Source organism: Pungitius pungitius, chromosome 10 (genome assembly GCF_949316345.1).
Source record: "Pungitius pungitius chromosome 10, fPunPun2.1, whole genome shotgun sequence".
NCBI lineage: Eukaryota > Metazoa > Chordata > Actinopteri > Perciformes > Gasterosteidae > Pungitius > Pungitius pungitius.
In genome coordinates this window covers 17,812,849-17,832,917 of record NC_084909.1, presented here as the reverse complement: position 1 = coordinate 17,832,917, position 20,069 = coordinate 17,812,849, and the positions used below count along the sequence as shown (strand labels likewise).

General features: G+C 47.4%; 1 protein-coding gene across 1 annotated transcript; it reads left to right on the top strand.

The window, feature by feature from the left end:
- The first annotated feature begins 1,304 nt into the window (after positions 1 to 1,304).
- tmtc4 (transmembrane O-mannosyltransferase targeting cadherins 4) lies at positions 1,305 to 10,812 on the top strand. The gene is given in 18 exon segments (XM_037489175.2): positions 1,305 to 1,337; positions 1,339 to 1,488; positions 1,670 to 1,785; positions 2,571 to 2,787; positions 5,623 to 5,710; positions 5,841 to 5,941; positions 6,224 to 6,316; positions 6,497 to 6,658; positions 6,892 to 7,094; positions 7,295 to 7,469; positions 7,988 to 8,119; positions 8,191 to 8,270; positions 8,387 to 8,494; positions 8,579 to 8,720; positions 8,862 to 8,976; positions 10,130 to 10,242; positions 10,374 to 10,443; positions 10,549 to 10,812. Coding segments are annotated over 18 exon segments (2,247 nt in total). The 3' UTR covers positions 10,698 to 10,812.
- Positions 10,813 to 20,069: the final 9,257 nt, after the last annotated feature.

Below are 20,069 nucleotides of genomic sequence, written 5' to 3'. Positions count from 1 at the left end.
ACAAAACATTGTAAGTTGCTTTGGATAAAAACTAAATGACATGTAATGTAAAAAACAAACACTTTTAGAAATGATCACTGGTTCAGTTGTTACGCTTACACACTCCTTTTACTTTGACATCTAGTATTTAAGGTGGTTTTCACTAAGAAGTTTTAAAAGAGAACTGATTAAATGAGAAGGACACAATCTAAATCAATTTAATTTAAGTGAAAATTAAAATGCAGCTCCCCCCCATTTTGCGTGTATTTATATTAATCAAGAGTTCTTGAACAACGTGATTGATCCTTTACAAAAATGTGGGTTGAAGGTGATCCCATTGATGAAAGTCCAAATTGTTAGACATGCATCCAGTAAGTATGAGTGATTTATTGAAAGAAAAGATACGCAAAAAGCTCAAACTCAAACTACAAAGAGTCTTTAGAGGGTGGGGATTTCAAATCATCGGTATGAAAACAGACTTTCTATTTCCTCTCGGCACCTGTTGCTAAATAGTCTGTAGAAATACTTGATTCAGCTCTAGATCACCCTGGTGACGTGACGATAGTATTGAATCAATGATAGTGTCAGTTTGTTTTAATTGTAACATAAACAGAGATCTCTCTGCCAGACTGAACTGAATGTGTTTCTCTAAGTTGGCACAAGAAAACAAGAAGAAAAGGAAGAAGCCTGGCTTCATTCTGACCTCATCTATTGGCTGAAGATAGTCACGTGACCACTACGCTAGACCGGAAGTCTTTCACCCCCGAGCGTGTGTGTTTGTTTACAGCCGCGAGCTTCCGTCTGCACCTCGCCGGTTTACGATACGTGACTGGGAATCTTCCCATTGTTTTGAAAAAATATTAAATATACCACCGCGAGCCTGCCATGTCCATACCATTCTCTAACAAGACCTGCTAAAGTCAGGCTGTATTAGCCTGCTAACGTCCAAGCTAACGACACCGTACGAGTGTCCGAGGCAGCGCGTGACCGTTGAACCTCTTTGATCCAAAGTGCAAAGCCATCCCCTCCCGGCCGCCTGCGCGTTCGACCGGGGGCTCCTTCCGCGAGTGAACGTTTCACCTTTAACGTTTGCTAGTGCGCCGGCTGGCAGGGAAGCTAACATGGGAGACACACGCGACACGGTGACCGCTCACAACGTGTCTCACAGCAGATGAGGTATGAATCCACCCGCAGCGCAGACACCGTGCTTCCCTCTGACGTCTGTGCCGCTCGGTGTGTGCTGTTATTTATGTTAAACCCGATGCGTGTAGTAGCAGTATGACGCTACATTCTCCCCCCCCGCAGGGACTAGATGATGACACGGAATGAGCACAGACCCGGTGCAGCATGGCATCATCTGAAGTGTACTGGGATCACCAGATTCCCCTCCCGCAGCTCGCTGCTGCTCGGGCCAAGGTCACCGTCGCCCTGGTGGCGCTCCTGTGCTTTATCAACAGCTACGATGGGGAGTTTGTGTTTGATGATTCTGAAGCAATTGTCAATAACAAGGTAGGCTTCTCTTTCTGTTGGTATCACATGCGAGTGTATCTATCTGCACACCGTCCATGAGCCTTATGTATCGCAAGGAAAAGCTCATTTTATGAGATTGCCTCTGCATCATCAACATAGTCGCAGCCTCCTGCACGTTAATGGAGGTTGTTATTGCTCTAATATTTAGTTTCTCTTCCAGGATTTGAAACCAGAAACACCCCTGAACAACATCTGGAGCAATGACTTCTGGGGAACCAACCTGAGCAGCAACTCGAGTCACAAATCCTACCGACCTCTCACTGTCCTTACATTTAGGTAATATATCTGGCCTGTGAGCTTCAACACAGATGTAAAAATGTAAACACTACAACATACTTCCTGCCAACCTTTGAACCACAAGGTAGTTTTTATATTTACGGTCAATTCTGGTTATTCTAACCATACTCCATGGGTCTTGATGACTTTTCACCTCCCGCCTCTGTAGCAATTGAGGAAAACAATGAATGATGCTTAACAATGTGTATCATGAGCTTAGGGTTATCTCAGCTGAGTTGCTGACCTTCAGCTCCTTGTGCTCACGGTGGTTTCTGACTTCAAACCACGTTGCCACAGTGATGCAAGTCATAGCTAAGATGAAGAGACATGGACTCATCCTCTGTGTGTAGGAATGAGACGGAAACATAGACCTGCCCAGTGGCTGGTCTGAGTCTAGCGTGGCACGGCAGAGCGAGCCTCCGCGCAGGAGAGGACGTACAAATAAAACTGAGAAGCCAATACTGCTAAGAAACAGGAACACAACACGTGTAAATGCCAAACGCCATAAACTAACCCTCTCAATGCCAAAAATCTATTGTAGTTAACTCTAACTCCTATGTCGTATTCATGGGAAATGAAGTTAAGTGTAAAATCCCTATACAGAAACAAGGATTTAATAACCTCGAGCAACATGTCTTTGACCATGAACCACAAAAGTCCGATCAGCTGCAAAGCATCATGGTTGTAGTTCGAGGGCTTACAGGTAGAACACTGAGTTTGCACAGCGCTGCACTTTCCTACAGCTGGTCTCTGTTTACCAGCAGGTATTTTCCCTCTTGTTGCAGGCTCAACTACCTCTTGGCGGGAGGCCTGCACCCTGTTGGCTTCCACGTGCTGAACATCATCCTCCACGCTGTCATATCCGCCCTCATGATGGACGTGTTTGCAGTACTGATTGGTGGACTGTCGTACGACGAGAAGGGCAGGATACGGAACCACGCCCCCAAGACCTCTCTGCTCGCCGCCCTCCTCTTCGCCGCGCACCCGGTCCACACAGAAAGCGTAAGTAGGGTTTTTTATTCATTTTTTTTGAAGTACAGTATGCTCCCACACCACAATTGGATGCACTGTATCGTATGTACACTGAAGAGTGGATGAAACTTCAGCAGTAGAGATTAACATGCTGCAACTCCGGAGCACTAAAACATACGTGGGGCTGAAGATGGGTAGTTGTACGATGCTTTCTGATTCACATTTACAGCTGGTTTTCTTTTGTTTAGATGCATTATTGGGAACAATAATACCAAGCGCCAGAGTGATTATAATCCAATTTGGATGATAAAAGCTGAGTGTGTGGTTGACAGAGCTCCCATTGATGCTTAAAATGTCTTAGAAATGATTGAAATAATCAGAGGTGTCAAAAGTATTCACATTCATTACTCAAGTAGAAGTATAGATACCAGGGTTTAAAAATACTTTTGTTGAAGTATCAACTCAAACTTTTTACTTAAGTAAAAGTATAAAAGTACTGGTTTCAAAACTACTTCAAGTAAAAAAGTCTTGTATTGTAAGAAAAAATGTCCATGTCTAACCTCAACATGGCGACATTCAGAGAGGCGACGCTAAACGACAGAGGGACACATGCATCGACCCGCATGCTGTGTGACTTTAACAAGTCCAGAGACGAGTCACTGCATGTACACACACGTTGTTCCCATCGATTAGACTGCAGTGTCTCCCCATGGTTTATTACTTCATGGGGGGGGGGGGGGGGCGGCATCGAAAAAAACATGTACGGCAAACGCATGGTCATGAAGACTCATTTAACATTATATGGACTTTGCAAGCGGAGGAGGAGGCGGGTCCATCTCGCTAAATACCCAACTGAGATCGGCTTGTGCCGCGACCAGCGACCAGCGGCCTGCCTCCTGAAAAGGAACCTCGCACCACTTTACGCACACGGCGTCACTCTGATTTGTGTCTGGGTGGTAAATGTTTCTACTTCTCATCCAACCACAATCAAATGCACTCAATCCCGATGGCGCGATTGATCCGGATAGGTTTTTTTGTGTGTGTGTGTTTTTGAACGATGAAAAGCCAGAATGAAAACAAGCCAAAATGAAATATGAGTAATGAGGCTGTTTTTAAAATGTAAGGAGTAGAAAGTACAGATATTTGCGTTAAAATGTAAGGAGTAGAAAGTAAAAAGTCGTCTGAAAAATAAATACTCCAGTACAGTATTTCTACCAAAAATTTCTACTTAAGTAAGGTAACAAAGTATTTGTACCTCTAAATAATTATTTTAAAGATTACACCTCAATTATTAGAAAAATATAATATTTAAAACACAAGTTTTAACTTAATTCATCTTTTTCTTTCTGACATCACAAATTAAAATGTAAGCAATTAACTTCTTTAGAGCATTTACAATATCATCATAGCATTAACAACGGTAATTTCTGCTAGCAAAGACACAAGAAATGATTTCTGGAAATTGGTTGTTGAACCAAGATTCAGCGGCATGGCGTAAAACACGTAGCAGGCAAAGTACAACACGTGCAGCGTATTTTGTGCAGGGAGTTCTTCAAAGTCAGAATAACGGGTGTGTGATGCTGCAGCCACCTGCCGCATGTGGTGATGTGCAGTGTTTGCTGTTCACTAAGCGCCTCGTCTGATGGCCCAAAAGCTCCACTTTTGTCTCATCACAGCAAAGAGCCTTCTTCCGATTAACGTTGGAGTCTCCCACGTGCCTTTGGGCAAACTCCAGGTTAGAGTTCATGAGAGATTTCTCCTCTTTGCCCCTCTCCCATCCAGCTTCAACTGGTGAAGAACCCGAGCATCAGTTGTTGTATGTACAGTCTCTAACATCTGAGCCACTGAAGCTTTTAACTCCTTCAGAGTGGTCCGGAGTCTGGGCGGTCTACCTCACCAGTCACGTCGTAGTGTCACACCACTTTGATTTCTTCATGATGGATCTATTGTGAGCCATTTGTAGCCATCTCATGACTTATATTTTCAATGATCTTTTCTTCTGAGTGGCTTGGGGTGCTCTTTTGTTTTCATGTTGCAGGACTACTGATCAACCAGAGACGGGACCTCCCAGACAGGTGTTTGACAATATAATGAATTTGGGCCGGGGTCATTAACACACGTCGTACTGGTGGGGATTTTCTCCTTATAGATTTCCTACTGCAGCACAACATGCCATCGTGCCACACCACGCCAGAGGTTTTAATAATAAAAATGCAGTGGTTCCATGCCAAGAACAAAAGTCCGGTCTCAGCTGCTAGCCGGGGCCGGCTTATTGGCCTTTCCGGCGTATGTGTGTTTGCTGGAAGGCAGCCATTCCCCCTGCCCATTCTCTTTAATCATGCAGGTCAAGGACTGGCTGAGACTGGGCCCACTGCATAGGTTTAGGCCCGATGTATCTATGAAAGCAGGCAGCCCCAGGATGCCAAACATACTGTACCCGCCGCACACTGTATCCTACACGCACAGATGGGATGCTGGTAATGAGAGAAATTTTAGACACAGTGTAAGAAGAACTGTAACAGAAAATAACCCTTCAGGTGTTGTCCTTCCATTTATTTTTTTTGCCTTGTTTTTGGAACCAGATTGTGAATGTTTGGGTCTGTAGATGTTACTCTTTTATGTGATTTTAAAATGGAGTGAACTAAGTAAGGTCTCACATTTCTGGAAAGGAAATACTTAAATATGTTGTGTAAAGAATTCTTGTTTTATTTTCTTACTCATATATTAGTTTTTAAATCTAATAACCATCCAAAAGAGAAAGGACACACGCATTGATGAGTGATGCCGTTTCTTTAGGAAACCTGTTTTCTTTCCCGCCCTTTGTGTCCCCTCGTTCATTCTCTCTCTCTCCTCCATCCTAACAAGGTGGCCGGCGTAGTGGGTCGAGCAGACCTGTTGTGCGCTCTGTTCTTCCAGCTCGCTTTCCTCACCTACTGCAAAGCTTTCAACAGAGGTAGGTGCCCTTTTATGTGCCACTGCAGCACGGTACATGCCTAGTGGCAGCATCGGAGCCTCTGGAGCCGCGTGCTGTTTCATTTTGGTTTATTTTTGAACCGGCTTGGTCTCTGCTTTGTGTTTCCCAGGCAGCGACAGAGATGAGGGGTTTTCTGTCCGGTGGGTTGTGGTCAGCCTCTCGCTGTGTGCCGCCGCGATGCTCTGCAAGGAACAAGGCATCACAGTCCTGGTACAGAGACTTTTCTTCTTCTTCTTTTTTTTGCGATGCCTTCGTCACATCCAGCGAGAGCGATGTGAAACGCGAGACCTGACACGCCATAAATGTTAACGTTTTACAAAGACACGCCAATTAACGGGATCTCTTTCTTCGTTCTCACGTCTCGCGTCAGAAAACACCTCGCAATGTCATGTTCCCCCTGATGTATGACAGGAGCCAAGTATCCATTTAGTTGCTGACCTATATACATTTGAGATGCCCTCCCTCCCTCTTCCTCTATGCATTTTCCTTCAGGGGGTGAACGCAGCCTTTGATGTCCTCGTGATCTGTAATGTTGATGTGTATGAACTCAGCCAGAGGCTGCTCCTTAGAAGGAATCTACTTGATGTGAGTAACAATTTATATACCCCCCCCCCTTGTCTGTCATTTAAAATGCACTCCCTTGTAAGATTAATGTCACATACATTATCTACGTAAAGCAGCGCGCTTAATTGGGAGCACGAAACGGCGCCCGTCAGTAAATGATCCCCATTGATTCCATTTTTCTGGGTTACGTCTTTGTGACAGGTGAGGGAAAGCTTGCGAGCGGGACTGCCCACGCGATTGGCTCTCATGGGTCTTGGGGGACTCTCAATGCTCTACGCACGCTGGAGGATCATGGGAACTGGACCGCCGGCATTCACTGACGTAGACAACCCTGCCTCTTTTGCAGAAAATATATTTCTTAGAGTGAGTATCGTTTTAATTTGATGTACGGGGCAAGATTCGATCACACACACGAAACAGTAGAAACGGATCTGTGCAACACTGAATTGATTCTAATTGTCTAATCAAACATCTCATATTAAGGTTCGACAGAGAAATGTTGTAAATGCCACTGAATTTGAAATGCTTTTTCTCCTCATCTTTTCCCGTCACTCTCTCCCTCTCCTCACCCCCTCCCGCTCCCCTTTGATTGGCAGATAGTGAACTATAATTACTACTACTCTCTGAATGCCTGGCTGCTGCTGTGTCCCTGGTGGTTGTGCTTTGATTGGTCCATGGGCTGCGTGCCTCTCATTAAGTCGGCCACTGATTGGAGGATGGCGTGGCTGCTGCTGCTCTGGTGCGTCCTGATAGGCTTGATAAGCCAAGCCTTGTGCTCGCAGGACAGCCAGAGACGGAGGTAAGCGAGCACAGCCCCATCTCACACTGTAGACCAGGCGAAGTACATCTCGGGCCTCTCTGGACCCGCACTTGATTATGAAAATTGCACGGTATCCACCGCAGTGTGACCACCATGTTTCGATTGCGTAAAAAAAAAAGGCTAGTTTAGGATGGGATGGGTTTGCAGTGCTCATTTTGGCTCCTTTCCCTCCCTCCCAGGACACTGACCCTGGGCCTGGTGCTGCTGGTGGTCCCTTTTCTGCCGGCCTGTAACATTTTCTTCCGGGTGGGCTTCGTCATCGCTGAGCGAGTGCTCTACTTGTCGTCGGCTGGCTACTGCCTGCTGCTGGCCTACGCCGTGGGACAGTGCTGCTGCCGCTGGTCCACGTGCAGGGTAGGGGGGCCAAAGTTAAGATCCACTCCACTACTTCTCCATCACAATGACCAATGAAAACTGTCTAAGTTGAAATTGGGCGACGGCATCATCTTCAGCAGCAGCATTAAAAAGCGTGTCCTCTTTAGGGAGCCCTAATAAGCTGGAGTGGTGCAGACTGTAGGCACCAGCGCATGCAGTTGTGTGTTTTTAAAACGCAGCAGTGTGTACGCTACCTCGGTTTCCAGCAATTATTCCAACCCAGTGACCTTCCTCTCTCTGTAAACCACCAGGGGACACTGTCCTGAACTCTTTTATCCGCCACCTGTTAATGCAGCTTTAATGACTCAGTAACTCAGTGATGTATAAGAAATGACTAATGACTCCTCTCAGAAGGGATGATCGCAGCAGGTGGTGTCCACGTGTTGCATGGATTTATTTTCAGGCTGTGAGTCACCGCTAATTGATATTTAAGCTTGAGGGTTACGAGGACTCGCAGTACATGTCTTCCGTCTTTCTCCCCCTCTCCCCCATTCCAGAAGCCGCTGTGTGTGGCGCTGCTCGCGCTGCTGGGCGTGTGCGTCGCTCGCTGTGCCCTCCGCAGCCACCAGTGGCGGTCGGAGCAGAGCCTCTTCACCAGTGCCCTGTCCGTCTGTCCGCTCAATGCCAAGGTGAACGTCTGTGGTTTTGTGCATGTCTGTAAAGCACTCGGATGGCTAACGGAGCGTGGCTGATTCCTCAGGTCCACTATAACGTGGGTAAGAACCTGGCTGACAGAGGGAACTCCACCGCTGCCATTGCATATTACAGAGAGGCGGTCAGGTATGCCCCCCCCCCCCCCCCAACAAAAAAGCATTTACTTCAATGCTAGATATAGCATTATAGATACATATAGATATAGCATAGTCATGTTAACTGCAGGTCTCTGCATCTCCCAGACTACATCCTACCTACGTCCACGCCATGAACAACCTGGGGAACATCCTGAAGGAGAGGAACCAGCTGATCGAGGCCGAACACCTGCTGTCCAAAGCTGTTTCTATTCAGTGGGTCGGCCAACCAGCAGCAAGAGAGCTCTGACCTCACGGATCGGGGATAAATCCTTATTCTTTTTGTATATATCTGTGCAGGTCTGACTTTGCTGCAGCTTGGATGAACCTGGGTATTGTTCAGAACAGCCTGCAGAAGTTTGAAGAGGCAGAGCAGAGCTATTGGAATGCAATCCGCTTCCGGAAGAAATACCCGGACTGCTACTATAACCTGGGACGACTGGTGAGAGTCCACAGAAGGAAAGGATAGACACAGAGTGGTGGTGGTGGCGTGCTCTAACAGACAGAATAGGCTTCTGGTCATTGCTTTCACTCTGAAGGTGTAAAACATTTGTTAGCGCTGTTCTCTCTCTCGTCATGATAGTATGCTGACCTGAACAGACATGTGGATGCACTGAACGCATGGAGGAACGCTACCGTGCTAAAACCTGACCACAGCCTGGCTTGGAACAACATGGTCATACTGCTGGACAACACCGGTATGACACACGTACTCAACATCGAGTGCTGCAGAAAAAGACTTCCAACAATAAATGACAGGTCTTTCAAGACAGAGTAATACACAAACAAAATGATAATGCTGCTATGACGTGAATTTAGCTTAAGTAATGGCAATAATAATAACAAAAATACCACAGATCATAACATTAATAATACGCTTTCCTTATTCGTGAATGGATGACAATTTACCATTCACTTCACTTTTGTAGAACTCTGATCTGGAGAACAGCCCTTTTCCAGCATTAAGCAGCTGGGAATCGCTGCGTTGTTTTTTTTGGGAAAGGCAGGAAATCTAAACGGCCAAGCAGATTAGACCGGAAGAGCAGGAATCAGCAATGCTTGAAATTTATGTATTAAAGCTTTGTGTTGGGACTTTTAAAGGCACTCTTCCCCGCCGTGTGGAGAATGCTCTGATTTCCAAACGCTCGAGCCGTTTCTGTCAGAAGCCGTTCCCACGGGGGGGGCGGAGTCTCCCGGAAGGGGGCGCCGCAACCGTCCAGTCAGGGCCCGGTATGTTCCTGATCAAACGTGGGCGAAGTGCAACCTGGGACAGCGGCCCCTCAGAGGTCCCCCCCCCCCATACCCCCCTGAAGTGTTCCCTAAATCAAATCTGACAGAAATAATCCTCCTCTCCCCAACAAACAAACAAAAAAAGAAAGAACAGAAAGAAGAAGTATGACTTTGTATTGTGTTGTTTTCTATGGTTTCTGCTGGTTACACAAACAAAAGGCTGAATGGTGTAGCTTCAGGCAGAGCTGCTCCTTCAGTCACACATGACTCAGGACGTCATCGTCTCTCTCTCTCTCCCCCCTCGCCTTGCCATTTCTGACCAGATATCAGACGGGTCCTCTGACAGAGATCAATAACCCAGTGGGCCTTGTGTTCAACCTTAATTAGGAGACTAAACCGCTCCTGTGTGGAGAAGGAAAAACTCTGCTCTAGACGCTGCTGACAAATACAGCAAGCAGTCGGGTTCTCTCCTTCTCGCTCTCATTGCAGTTGGTTTCTGGTAGCTGTGAGCCCACCGTTTTGGTAGCGCATACTTTAGCCTGTGTAAAAACACATGTGATCATCTACTTCAAGGTGTGTTTGTTTGTCACTAAAACAAAAATTGTGTTTGTGCTTTTTGAGGCAACCTGGGTCAAGCCGAGCTGATTGGCCGAGAGGCGCTGAGGCTCCTCCCCAACGACCACACAATCATGTTTTCATTGGCTAACGTCTTGGGGAAATCTCAGAAATATAAGGTCAGTCCGTGTCGACTAAACCTTTTATTTTGGTGTTGATGATGATGATTCTATCCCTCCCACTTCCCAGCACTAAGGGAGGGGTAGCGGTAAAGGTGAAGACAATTCAGTGTGTTCCTTCTTGTCCTCAGGAGTCCGAGGGCTTCTTCCTTCATGCTCTACGTATCAACCCAAATTCTGCCAGTTGCCATGGCAATCTAGGTAAGCCATCCTGCAGCTCTGAATTGCATCAGCTATTCCAGACTCGTGCATGCTAGTAGAAGACGCGCCTCTCAGCTGGGTCAGCGTGTCCATGTTTCCCCTCAGCTGTGCTGTATCATCGCTGGGGGAGGCTGGAGCTGGCCAAGAGGCACTACGAGCTGTCTCTGAAGTTGGACCCCGAGGCTCCCGGGACCAGAGACAACTACAACATGCTGCGCCGCAAACTGGACCAGCTTAAGCAGCCCACACCCTGAAGGGGGGGCCTATTGTGACCCCTGCCCGACTTTCTTTTATTTCATCTCCCCGATTGCGGCTTTGTAACATTTGGGAATAAAGACCACACGTTTGGAGACTCTAGTTTTGTTCTTGGGGGGACAGGGAGGGGGGGGGGGGCTCTTTAAAAGAAAAAATCCTTTTTTATTGTTATGAGAAACATTTTGAGACGCACTTGTGCATCAAGTCTGTAATGTGATTTCGCGGGTGTGGAAATGGATCCGTGTGGGTGCGCCGCGTACGGCGCCCGCCTGCACTGCTCCGCTCGAAGCCCACGTGGAACTGATCCCCGGTTCAACCCCGTCCTCTTTTCATCTTTCGGCCTGTGTTGTGTCAGCTGGGCCGGGCAGAGGATCCCAATGTCCTAAGTTATTTGATTTGGCCGTCTTTCACGGCGCTCCAAGTGTCCCCCTGCGCTCGGACCCGAGGACGCCGGGCCGCGCTGACCAGGCAACAGGGGGTCCGTTCGTGGTTACTACAGCGGGGCGGGGGGATGGGGGGGGTTTCAACGTCCTGTCTCTTTGTTCCTGAGTGGGATGGCACCCAGATGAAGAACTAAAAAAAAAAAAGAAAACCCTGAGGCCTCTGTAGTTAATCGGAGAAAGGTGTTTGTCCCGGGAAGCTTTTCTGAAGTGTCCAGGAGGAGGAGGGGGTGAGGGGCTGAGGGGAGGTCAGCTGAGACAGGAAACCCGTGGCCGGTGCTGTATGAAAACAGCTCCATAGCACAGAGCCTTCAAAGAGCCGAGGGGATGATCTCCCCGGGGGATTCCTCGTGCACGCACACACGCGCACGGGCCTGCTCGTCTTGAAGAATGCCGCAGAAGGGAAAAGGCGACCTCGGCGCGAAACATCAGTCAACAAGTGTGCACCCCGAGGTCAGAGGTCAACGCACTTCTATTTTTTCACCTGCTTCCTGCGGCGGGGCTGGTACGGCTTTGCTTTCGGGGGGGGCGGCTAAGTTTGTTTACCCATACAGTACAATACGCTTTGATGCCGGGAAGATGTTACCGATATGCAAGCTCTCCTGCATGTGTGTGTGTGTGTGTGACCTTCCTAAATATGCAGCTAATATCACGTGATGACATTTCCTTGTGGCTTGTTTTATTTTCGGCACTTTGATGTAAAGAGTCTGAAAGCACAACAAACAGCCGACACGCACTGTGTTGTTTGAAACCCGTTTCCAGCGGACTGGTGTAGAGGTCAGCGTGGTCAAAGGGCCTCATGCCCTGGAACCATGCAGACGGGTTTTAAAAAAGGTCTCATTCAAAACTAAAAGCCCCCCCCCCCCCCCCCCCCCCTTCCCTCTTCCCCTCATATTACTCCTCATCATGCGGCGTGACACACGGCGCCGGGCGATGTACGATGAAAAAAGGCACCAGCTATTTGCTTGACGTACTTCCGGATCCCCTGCTTTACTTTGCGTGTGATCCCTTCCATCGGGCGCCTGCAGCCGGCGCATCAGCGGGGGGGGGGGGCTCCACTTTTATCATAATCATTCTTTGAATACCTTTCATCATCGTAAAATATGTGAGTATTAAAGGGATGGATTCCCCGGTCCCGCCAACACTTCAACACCTGCCGTCCTACGGAGTGACATTAATAAAAGATGGGATGGCGCAGCCTTGTGAAGTCCTTGTTCCCCCGGCCTGTTTCACTGCACACCTTTTACCTGCTTGGATGCTCAGTCCCAATGCTACACTGGAATCAACTTCAAGGAGGGGGGGGGGGGGGGGGGGGTGGTCCTTTTTATTGTGTTCTATTAATCACGTGGAGGAGTTTTTGATCACGGTAATCAATGGATCTTTAATAGCAGATTCAGCAGAAGTCGTTATGGACGAGCATTTTTATCCCTTTGTGGCGCCGGGGGGAACCAGAAGCAGGGGAGCACTAATTTGAACCCAGCGAGGGTGTTTTAGAACAGCAGGTGTGCTATTTTGCATCTGATGAGCACCAAAATCCCCCCCCCCACCTCATCCCCCCCTCCCTTCTCCCACAACAAAATAATAAAACGCGCGTCTCATCCAAACTGGTACCACGAAATGTCCATAAAAAAAAAAGGTCCTTTTTGTGTTTTATTTTAAGCTGTATTGTTGCAGTAACAGGTCTCTTTATGGCATTTTGTGTTTTTTTTTGGGGGGGGGGGTAAAGGACTGGGTGGCGGACACGGCAGCTCGAAAGCCCAACCGCACCATGTGTCTGGCAGAGCGGCCCTGACAGAGCTCTCATCAATGTGACAGGATGTGATCAAGGGCAGTCCTGTGATGTGTCCGCTGGGCCTCTGTGCGGGCCCTCACTGTCCCTCCCCTCCCCCAACCCCCCCCCCCCCCCCCCCCCCCTCCTACTCCCCCAACCACAACAGTCCTAATGGGCTCTGATGGGCACCTCCATCTTGCCTGTCTAATTGACGTAAATAACTGTGCATTGGCAGTCCTTCCCACCATCCCGTGCCTGCCCCTCCCTCTGTTTCTTACTAACAGTAGGGGTCAGAGGTTATGCTGACTGAGTGATCATTAGAATGGCAGCCCTTATTAGAGGAGCAGCTTGTCTGACACCCCGTCCACGTCCCACACGGGGACCCGCCCTGTCCGCTCCATCTAGATCATATTACATGACACGACCTCCGAGCGGATACGGCCGGCGCCCTCAACCCACACTGTGGGCACGGTGGCATTTTTGGGTATAGGATCCCCGCCCCCCCCCCCCGCCCTTCCTGACAGCCACTCTGCCCGTCTGGCTTGGATGCGCTCTGTCACTTTAAGGAGACCGCCGTGTTGTCTTCTTGCGACGGAGCGACCCGGCCACCCTCTTGAGAGTCTGCGGAGGCGAAGGCCAATGATTAATAGTCCGAGATGGGCCATAAAACGTCCAGTGTGGCCAGATGCTAGCCAGGCCTTTGCTGAGCTGGTATAATGGACGGAGTCTGCCAATTTGGCTCCTTTACAAAGCCTGGAAGTTCCCCAAGATTGATTCGGCTTGTGTGTAGCGGTGCCGTGGGGGCGGAATGTAGAGGATGCGCTCTTGTGAAAAACGTTCAGCAGAGGAAGGCACGGAAGGATAAGGACACAAATATATAGAAAAATGACATTTTAAGCCAATGCCCGATCATTTGTATGATTTCTTAAGCATAAAAAAAAGAAGCTTTGTGGATACAAAAAAACCCGGAAAGGGTGGAGGGGGGGCCTGGCTGGGATAATTTGCAGCAGGAGCCTTTTGAGGCTTGTTTTGCAAAACAAAACGAAGCAGCTAGACCCTTATTGAAAAATAAAGTGCAGTGAGCCGGAAATGTATTAACTGGCACCAGTTAATGTGTGCATTATTCATTTCTGGTGAGCATGAAAAATGATCTAAAGAGGTTTGAAATTGCAGACGCGCAGGCTGACTGCACAGTGGCTGGGCTCGCCGGCTCGTTTCATCCTCTTGCGGGGGGGGTGGGGAACAGAGGGACACAAGGATGTGAGGACGGGAGGGGAGGAGTGCGAGCCCCTTCACTGGACAGTAGGGCTTTTCCAGTAACAGCTGTGCATCTCTCACGAGGGGGCGGCAGCAGCACTGGGAGAGAGGCTGCTTGGGACAGATGGACCGGCCCGGCACCACCTCCCACCACAGCTTCTCTTATTAAAGATACATCTCCACCACCACCAACGTGTGTACGCTCCTATGCCAGTGGTACCAACTGTAAGCCCCCCCCCCCCCCCGTGGAATCACAAGAGCTGCAGATTTTCACGCTGCTCCATTTTCACTTTTTCTCAACTTTTCCCCTTTTTCGTGCTTGACCTCTTCATTTTTGAACCCTCTCTTTCATCCGTTGCTCCTTCTCTCCGCCGCTGCTTCAGTCGAAGGTGGTGGTGGTGGTGGTGGTGGCGGACATGGTAGTCAGTGCCAGTGGCATATGGCTTTCCGCCGCGCTAAACATCCACACAAAAGACAGGCCCATCAGTCATGGCTGTGGCCGGATGAGGGGAGAGAGCAGGCCTCTGATGAATGGGGTTTAGAGCTTACCTGCTGTTAAAACATTACACCCCAAACACCAGTTCTCCAAAGCAGGCGCGGCGTCAAGAACTGTGCGATGCGGTGAAACGAAACGCGGCCCTTGTGTACGCCAGGTCATAGCAAATAAGAAATGTGTTTCCTTAAAACCCCTCACACAGAACCCCGGGTCAGGCCTTCATAGACCAATTAATGCACAGCATCTGCTGTATGGATGGAGCATGCTTAAAGACCTTCCCGAGCCATTTTGTAGGCCTTTTTAAAAAGGAGGAGAGCTGCTTCCTGCCTGCTCCAATGGCTCTTATTGCTAGAGTAAGCATGGAATGGGTCTCCCCGATTAGAACAAATTAATCCATTCTTCTGGGATTCCTTTTTTTTCTGGTCCTATGGCAAAAACCGGGCGCCCCTTTGTTCTTCCTTGAGCCCCGGCGTTTTTTTTCTGCCAAATTTAACAGAAGGCTCGGAGGGTAACAGGGGTCCAACCCAGTATCACCTTCTGGAGCGGAGCAACTAGCAGAGAAAGACAATCAGCCTGAACCCTGCTGTCTCCAGCACAAAGTGAAAAGACTCTAATTGGGCTTTTTTACGCTGCCTTTTCCTGCAGGATTGCTGGATCATGAAAAAGCAATTAAACCTGCAATTTGTTCATTCGCATTTTTATCCTTTCATCAGAAACAGACAAATTTGAAATCACTTATGTGAGTCAAGACTTATGCTTTTTGTGGTATTTTTTGTTTTTATCTTGGAGAGACCAGCTGTCCTATCACACATTTAGACAAATGGAAACATTTTACTAGGTAATTAAGGTTCTTCAGTAAATGACCTCAAAGGTACCTCAATTCAAATAACCCTCTATGTTTTTGCAATTATTTTAAACAAAATTCCTTAAACCTTTAAAAGACTAATAAAAGTAAAGACAGAGCTGCAGTTCTCAGTGTGACCTCTAGAGGCAGCGCTGCCCACAAAACCGTGACCTCCAGACTGAAAAGAAGTGAAAAAGCAGATAATCTATATGGAATATTCTTTTTTTTGCCTTTAAAGGTAAACGTTTAGCATTCAGATATTAGGCTAGAAGATAAAGCGTCTATGTTTGGAATATTATAATATTAATAATAATATTATGTTGTTGTCGTTAAAGGACATTAAGCTTGTTTTTTATATCATGGGGTGTCAGTGACTGAGCCACTACTGCACTTTAGTCTTAAGACTTGGAGTTAATGTGTAACACATGTATTCAACACAATCACACACTTCTGAGGGTGAAATGTCTAAGGTAGAGATTGTGAACCATACTTATGTTAACAAATATTTCATTGTAGAGGACTGTTTGACTGAGCAGCATTTTCCCATCCAAATAATAACCATCCCGAACAGCACACACCATCAGAAATGATTTTCTAAACCCATTGTTTGAGTAGATATATTTTTAAAATTTTCATCCAGGGGAGCCTCATAATTAAAGTTTCACAGGTTGTCTTAAGGTTGTCTTGTAATTGGTCAAACGAATCACAGAAATCCCACGTGCTTCTGCGTGAAGCGGAATGATGTCAATTTAATTTATTAGCAATATTTGGATTCTACTGGTTCACAAACAAAAACACAGACAGCATCCAAGTAAATGATTCCCTCTCTGATGACAAGCTTCATTTCAACAGCCAAAATAGAACATGTTATGAGCAGGTGGAAGAATCTACAATTAAAAAGAGGTTCCCATAATTCATGTCAAATGTCACATTAAATTCTCACTAATTTAAAATGATTTATTTTGTGCAGTTGGGAAATTATACCTTGCTTACTTAGCTTTAATACTTTTTTAGGCATTTTGTTAACTCTGCAACCTCCACGGCAGTAACTCATAATCAGGCACACAAAAGGACCACCAGCCATTGGCCTTTTTTTCAATCCCAGCATTGTTAACCAAGCGCTTAACTATCTGCTGCAAAGGTTCCAGTCTGCGGACTCCGTCGTAAATTAGGTCTGTTAATATCCCCTCTGCTCCGGGACACACACGCTGGTGGGTGCAACCACACACACTTCAGTGCAGGGCAGGCTTTGCATGCACTTCTTCTTTTTTCTTTTCTTTTTTTTTTCTCCATCACGATAAACTATTACACGCCAGACGGTGTCAACATGAAATACGTTCATTTGCAAAAAAAAGTGCCTGAGTTCTTGTTATGCCAGCGACCCACCAGTGTCTCCATAAAATTCACTTTAGCCGCGGGGGTCCTGAGACCTCGCTAAATACTGCCCCAATACTGCTGTCAACAGTCCGTCAATCACATGGCAAATCCTCCTGATTAAACAGGGCTCACAATGCGCTGGATTCAACATGAGTTTAGTCTGCACGCTGAGGTCTGTCCTCAAGTTATTTCTTACAAGCAGGAGCATTTTACACAAAATGTAAAATCTCAACATTAAGCTTTAGAAAGCATTTAAAAGCACTGCCAATTACTAGGGTTTTGAGTTCAAAGGATTTGCTATTGGAGATATTTCAACAGTTTCATTTTCTTTGCCAATGCACAATTCGTTGAGGAAGAGTTGTCTTATGAGCATAAAGATGCAAAAACGAATTAAACGGCATTCGATTGAATTCAATTCATTTACCAGATTACAATGCTTTGATGTAGCAGATATCACAACTCGAAGTAACCACATTCTCAACTCAAAAGTTGTCAGTTAACCAACCCCCAAAAAAAGCGAGGTCACCAAATCCTAATTTTAAAGAAGCAATGAGCGATGCATCATACAAAATCAAGGCACCTTACTGCGAGCATCTAAGCGGCCCGCCGAACGACAGCAGAGGGGACATCTAATCTGACTCGGGTAGCTGATACAGCGCCGCCACGTCCAAATCCTGGAGGTTTTGGTCCGAAGAGGAAGGGTTTAAGTTAAACCCCCCTTTCAAACGTGCTAAATGTGTTTTTGTAATTAAACCCATACAATTAACACTGACAAGCACAGGTCACAGGGAGCGCGGCTCACCCGCTCTCAAACGGACCCCTCGCAAGTGAAAGAGGACAAGAGAAAGAGAGGTGAAGAGAGAGAGAGAGAGAGAGAGAGAGGCCCCCAGAAAGTTACAAAGGCCGCCGAGAGAGGGAGGGAAAGGAAAGCAGTGGATAGATGAAGGGTGAGGCGGGGGGGGGGGGGGTGTTTGTGTGAGAGAGAGAGAGAGAGAGAGAGGCAGCTCCATTGAAGCCGTATGGATTTCAGCATTCGGCCTGTATAGCGCTCTGCGAGTTAACCCCCAGACCACAGTGTTTATTCTGGAGCTGTGTTCCAGATCTGGGGGGATATCCAGTTCCTCGACATCAAAGACGCGGAGCTGTTGGAGCAAAGCTTTTAGCTGCTCCTCAAAGCCCGACATTAAGTGAATTGGAGCAGCTGTGGCAATTTGTGACAATATTTTTACTATAAATACAGCCTCGCGCGGCAGCAGGAGCACTGCGGTTCCTTGTGAGCACAAACACGCTCCGCGATGGGGCAACATCCAGATGCATTACACAAAAGGCTGTCAATGTGGAATCACGAATTCCAAATTCTAAATTGTTAATAGATGAAAATGATGTTATATGAAGTGCCACATTTGTATTGCATTGTTTAAATCATCCAGGAGGCCAATCGTTATCCACTGATAATACATCATATTTATTTTATTTCTTTAGAGTAGTAAAAATGAAAAATAAACATTGTACGAGATCATTCAGCGCTGCAATAAAACCCGTTTTACATCATAAAACGGGTGACATTGTGATTCTTTTAGTGCGTGATATTAAAAAAAAACAATTGTGTGAAGCCTACAACACCTTTTAAAGAGCACACAGTTAAATCTCTGCCCAACCAGCCGTGAAATCATAATGGATCTCATTCAGAGGCGGCTGCGACGGGTCCACTCATTGTTGTGGAACCATTCAGAAAGCCCTGGTCCTTCCCTCGCCGGGCCGCCCGACATGAAAGGACTTAATAGAGCAGGGTGAGGCCTGCACACTCAAAATCTGCCTTCAGTCTTTGTGTTGTTCGAATTATCCGTCTAATTATAATTACAGTTCACTGCCGCTGGACGTTTTCTTCCCTAAACGTTTCAACCATTTTTTTCTCCATTCACATGCACAGTCAGTCACAATAAGGCGCCTCAGTCATGGATCTCTTTTTTTATTCAATGTACAAATCCACAACTTAAAATTATTTTTATTTTTGTACCGCATCGTCACGCACGCAAAACAAATCGACGTTGTAAATAAGTTACACGTTTGCCAGCTGAAAGATGTTTCTCTAAAACTGGGATGAGACCTAGTGTTTGATGCGATTGGCCACGAGGGAGCCTCAGCACCAGAAGAGCTGCCGCCATCTACGCCGGTTCGATGTCACGGGCCGCTCGGCCTCGTGGACACAGCTGTCCTGCCCCGGGCAAAAAAATCAGATAGTGGGAGAAGGTACAGACAGGAAGAAAGAGAAAGGGAGGGAGGGAGGCAATAGATTGTGTGTGTGTGTGTGTGTGTGTGTGTGTGTGTGTGTGTGTGTGTGTGTGTGTGGTGGCGTTGATTGTCCTCTGGCACTTTCTGGGGCATGTGCCCACTCAGCGTGGCATCCCGCTCATTCAGCATCCCCCCTCACCCACAGCCCCCCCCCCCCCCCCCCAACGCCGACCCCAGCAAAAAGTTTACGCAACGCGGACGGGCAGAGCAACACACACAAGTGGAGCCACGCGGACGGGAAAGCGCCACACTCTGGGATACACACTCTCACACGGTCACGTGGGCAGGTAAAGCCGGGTGGGGGGGGGGGCACAGAAACACCACACGTGGAGAAACATGGCCGCTGTTGTTGCTGCGAGCCATGAAGGAAAGGGGCGAGCGAGTGTCCCACGGGACGACTCGGTGGGAACAATGGGATGAACACAAATGCCACAGGAGAGAGAGAGAGAGAGAGAGAGGGGAAGGTGCTGGTCGCTTTCTATTGGACGGGTTTCATTGGGACTATTGATTCTCAACTCCTTCCAGGGTTATTTGGATTTTGCTTGTTCTTGTTCATGAAAATTATTTTTCATTTTCAAATCCAAAACCCTTTTTACAATGTTGTGTCACATAACATGGAAATGGAATTGAAACTTAAAACAGTTAAATAATTAAAACAATCCAGTTCACTGATTTTACAGTAAAGCCAATTTGCACAACCCCTGACACGTTCCTATCCCGACCCTGCGGTTCTTCTAAAAGTCATTAAATTATAATACCGAATGATGGCCCAGCTGTGCTTGTAAGCCCTTCAGAATGCAGCACAGCCTCCTGGGCTGCGGTGCGCTGCTGGCTCCTGCGCGTGGGGCCCTTATCTGTGGCGGGAAAGGGCCTCACGCGGCCAGGCGGGGCTGG